Below are 4,532 nucleotides of genomic sequence, written 5' to 3' on the forward strand. Positions count from 1 at the left end.
ATATATATATATATACTTATAAGATAAGGATATAATCATAAAAATGATTATATCAGTGGTCTAGCACATAAAAATAACCATACAGGTAACATTAATTTTTTACGTGTATAATTCTAAAATATAATTATAGTTAAGGGCTACTGGAAATGACTATCTCCAATGCTAGAAGTAGATGTCAAATACCTACAATCCACTCTAAAATTTGTTCTCTGTATTCAACCACAGGTATGAACGCGAGGGAATGAGCAAGAAAATACAAAAAATATTGGATAATTCTATATCTCGAGATTTCACGCTCTGCAAACATTGCTTTACAATCTTCAGTAGTATATACCATTAATATATAAACGAGAAATATACATACCCACTGATAAATTGACCCATAGATACCAATGTACACATACATTTCTCACGTATACATTTCATCTTCCAGCCCATCTCGACCGTGTGGATAATGTCAGAAGTCATTATCCAATATTTTTTTGTATTTTCTTGTTCATTCCCTCACGTTCATACCTGTGGTTGAACATAGAGAATTTTTAGAGTGGATTGTAGATATCTACTTTTAGCATTGGTATGGTCATTACCAGTAGCCCTTAATTATAACTATATATATATATATATATATATATAAATAATGTATTGTTCCATGATGGTATAAGATAAACAAAAAAAGTACTCCATCTGGTGAGAGGTAAATATCTAATAGACACAATACATGTTTTTGTGTTAACTAATAGTTTCTTGTGCTGAGAACATGCCAAATAATGTGCAACATTTCGTCAAATCACATAGCATAACAAATTATTTAGCATGTTCTCAGCGCACAAGAAACTATTAGTAGCACATAAAAACATATATTGTATCTATTAAATTATATATATATATATATATATATATATATCAATTCTGGCACACACCTACATCTACATATGTATGTGTAAGTGTATATATGCACACACATCTCTCTCTCTCTCTCATGCATGCCTCTGTCTCTCTCTCACATACATGTTTCTGTCTCACACACACACACACCAACACAACAGCAACACTGTTATAGATAAATGCTATTACTGAAACCAATATGTCACCATCTCTGCTATCATTACTGGCACTACCTCCACACTACACACCCTCACAACCACCACCACACCACTACTACTACAATCCTTATCACTCAACCTGACTAGAACAAATGTTACTGATGGTCGGTGGGGGTTGGTCGTTTGCAGGGGTCGTCGATACGGAACATCAGTAAATGACAGACTTACAAAAGAGACAAGGTAAGGAACATACCCGACCTCTACTTTCTTCTGACCCTTGTTAACAATCCTTGCTGGAGAGTTTTATTGAGGACCTTTCATACTGACCCTTTCTGAACACATTTATTAAGAAACCTTATTAACAATATTGCTGAAGACCTATAGAAAGGACCTTCATTAAGAGCACTTAAGGATTTTGTTGAATAATATTAGTTAAAAAACCCTTTTAAATGACTTTTAAGGACACTCAATAAAGAACTTTTTCTCTTATTTAGGGTTTATTTGAAGAAACCCTTTTTAAGGACTCTTATTAAGGATCTTGCTGTGGATCTTTGAGTCAAAAGACCCTTATGTTGCCGACCATTAAGGATCTGATTGTAGATCCTTATGAAGGATTTTGTTGAGAACCTTTGCTTCAAGACTCTTGTTGAAGACCCTTATAAAGGACATCTGTTAAGGACCCTTATAAAGGACATCTGTTAAGGACCCTTATAAAGGACATCTGTTAAGGATCCTTGTTAAAGACCTTTATTGAGGATCTTTGTTACTGAACCTTTTTCAACAACTCTTTTTGAAGACCTTTGCTAACCCTTATTGAAAACCCTTTGGGTAATGTTATGTATAACCCTTAAGAACCATTATTGAGGACCCTAATTAGTTTGTAATGTTACAGTAGTAGTTGTTGTTGTTTACTCCAGGTGAGCCCTAATCCAGTTCACAATGTTCCATTTCAATCCACCCACGACCATCCCTTCTTTTAAAGCATGTATTTAGATACATTATCAATGGTGTCCTCTCTAGTATCGGTAATTAAGGAGACTTGTTGCTGACTCTTGTTAAAGGCTCTTGTTAACAAACATTCCTACCCCTACATCAAGCTCTATAATCTGAATTTTAACTCAATTACTGCTTAATTTTTAAGGATTGGTGCTACTATTACTACTACTGCTTTTGCTGCTAATGTCATTACTATGCCTGCTATTACTGCTACACTACAACTATCTTTCCTATTGTTGATGCTGCTGCTACTACTACTACTACTACTGCTGCTGCTGCTGGTGTTGCTGGTGTTGCTACTACTGTTGCTTTTTGAGATGTTGGCTGTTTTAGGACACATGTACACACATACATAGACAGAAACACACACAGGTGTGGCTGTGTGGTAAGAAGCTTACTTTTCAACCACATGGTTCCAGGTTCAGTCCCACTGTATGGTACCTTGAGCAAATGTTTTCTATTATAGCCTTGGGCAAACCAAAGCCTTGTGAGTGGATTTGGTACACAGAAACTGAAAGAAGCCCTTCCTATACGTATATAGGTGCAGGTGTGACTGTGATAAGAAGCTTGCTTCCCTACCACATAATTCCAGGTTCAGTCCCACTGCATGGAACCTTGGGCAAGTGTCTTCTATTATAGCCTCAGGTCGATCAAAGCCTTGTCAGTGGATTTGGTAGATGGAAACTGAAAGAAGCCTCTCTGTGTGTGTGTCTCACCACTGCTTGACAACCAGTATTGGCATGTTTACATCCCTGTAACTTAGTGGTTCGGGAAAAGAGACCGATAGAATAAGTATCAGGCTTCACAAAAAATGAGTGTTGGGGTTGATTCATTCAACTAAAAGAAGTCTTGAAGGTGGTGCCCCAGCATGACCACAGTCTAGTAAATGAGACAAGTAAAAGAATAAAAGTTAGACTAACACACATACATGCACAGATCAAAAAGACTTTCTGCTGTGACCATCTTATTAAACATGCCTGTGTATGTGTATATATATATATATATATATATATATATATGTGTGTGTGTGTGTACACCTTCTTCTTGACTTACCTATGCAACTTATGGCCGTTTGTACTTGCAACGACAAAAAATTTTTAAATAGATTTTCAGACATTGGGTCGCTGCACATACAGTAACTATGGCAGCATCTGGCAACGCAGGCCTCCCTCAGACCCAGGCATCCACTGCCTGCTACTATCTCTCACTCGCTTTCAAGCACCAGTTGTTTTTGAATGAAAATAGTGTTGGAAAATATAAATCTGACATATGACCAGATTGACTTACAACCAGTCAGTTAGAACGGAACTTAACCATAAGTTGAGAAGAAGGTGTATATTTATATGTGTGTTTGTGTGTACATGTATATATGCATGTATAGATATATATGTGTGGGTGTGTGAGAGACATGTATATATACATCTATGTGCATGTATATGTGTGTGTATGTTTGTGTCCATGTATATTTGTGCATGTTTGTGTGCATCTGTGTGTGCATGTATATATGTGGGGGGAATGTATATATACATCCATGTACATGTGTGTGCATGTATATATGTATGTGTGCATTTGTGGGGTGGCATGTATATATACAACCATGTGCATATGTGTGTGCACATGTGTGCATGTATATGTGTGTGTGTTTGTGTCCATGTATATTTGTGCATGTTTGTGTGCATGTGTATATGTATGTGTGCATCTGTGTGTGCATGTATATATGTGGGGGGAATGTATATATACATCCCATGTACATGTATGTGTGTGCATGTATATATGTATGTGTGCATCTGTGGGGGGCATGTATATATACAACCATGTGCTTATGTGTGTGCACATGTGTGCATGTATATGTGTGTGTATGTTTGTATCCATGTATATTTGTGCATGTATGTGTGCATCTGTGTGTGCATGTATATATGTGGGGGGGGGGATGTATATATACATGCATGTGCATGCATGCATGCATGCGTGTGTGTGTGCAAGACAGCTTTCGAATGAAAGTAACCAAAGATGGGAAAAGAAAAGGAGGAAGACTGAAAAATACATGGTGCAGAGCATTCATGACCAACATGAGTGTGGCAAATATCATATGGATGTAGATAAAACTGCAGCCACCAGAAACCGATGGCATCCTCTTGCTATTCAATGTGTCTGTGAGCACAGGGGAGCTGATACTAATCCATGCTAGCATGGAAAAATAGATGTAAAGCAAATGCATATGTACACACATTGTTGCAGGCATGGCGTATTGCAAAAAGCTTGCTTCCCAGCCTCATGGTTTTGGGTTCAGTCCCACTGCATTGTACCTTGGGCAGGTGTCTTCTGTAACCTGGAGCTGATTCAAGCCTTGAGTGAATTTGGTAGACAGAAACTGAAAGAAGCTTGTCGTGTGTGTGTGTGTGTGTGTGTGTTTATGTCTGTGTTTGTCCCCCACCACTGCTTAACAATCGGTGTTGGTGTGCTTAAGTTCCTGTGACTTAACGGTTTGGCAAA

At 37.6% G+C, this 4,532-nt stretch overlaps 1 protein-coding gene across 1 annotated transcript in view; it reads left to right on the forward strand.

Moving 5' to 3' along the window:
* The window catches only part of LOC106873413 (neuroglian), a 72,055-nt gene that overhangs the window by 62,323 nt on the left and 5,200 nt on the right, over positions 1–4,532 (forward strand). Inside the window, exon 23 of the mRNA XM_052977832.1 lies at positions 1,233–1,283. Within this exon, the coding sequence (XP_052833792.1) occupies positions 1,233–1,283 (51 nt within the window). The remainder of the gene's footprint in view (positions 1–1,232; positions 1,284–4,532) is intronic.

Source organism: Octopus bimaculoides, chromosome 29, assembly GCF_001194135.2.
Source record: "Octopus bimaculoides isolate UCB-OBI-ISO-001 chromosome 29, ASM119413v2, whole genome shotgun sequence".
Taxonomy (NCBI): Eukaryota; Metazoa; Mollusca; class Cephalopoda; order Octopoda; family Octopodidae; genus Octopus; species Octopus bimaculoides.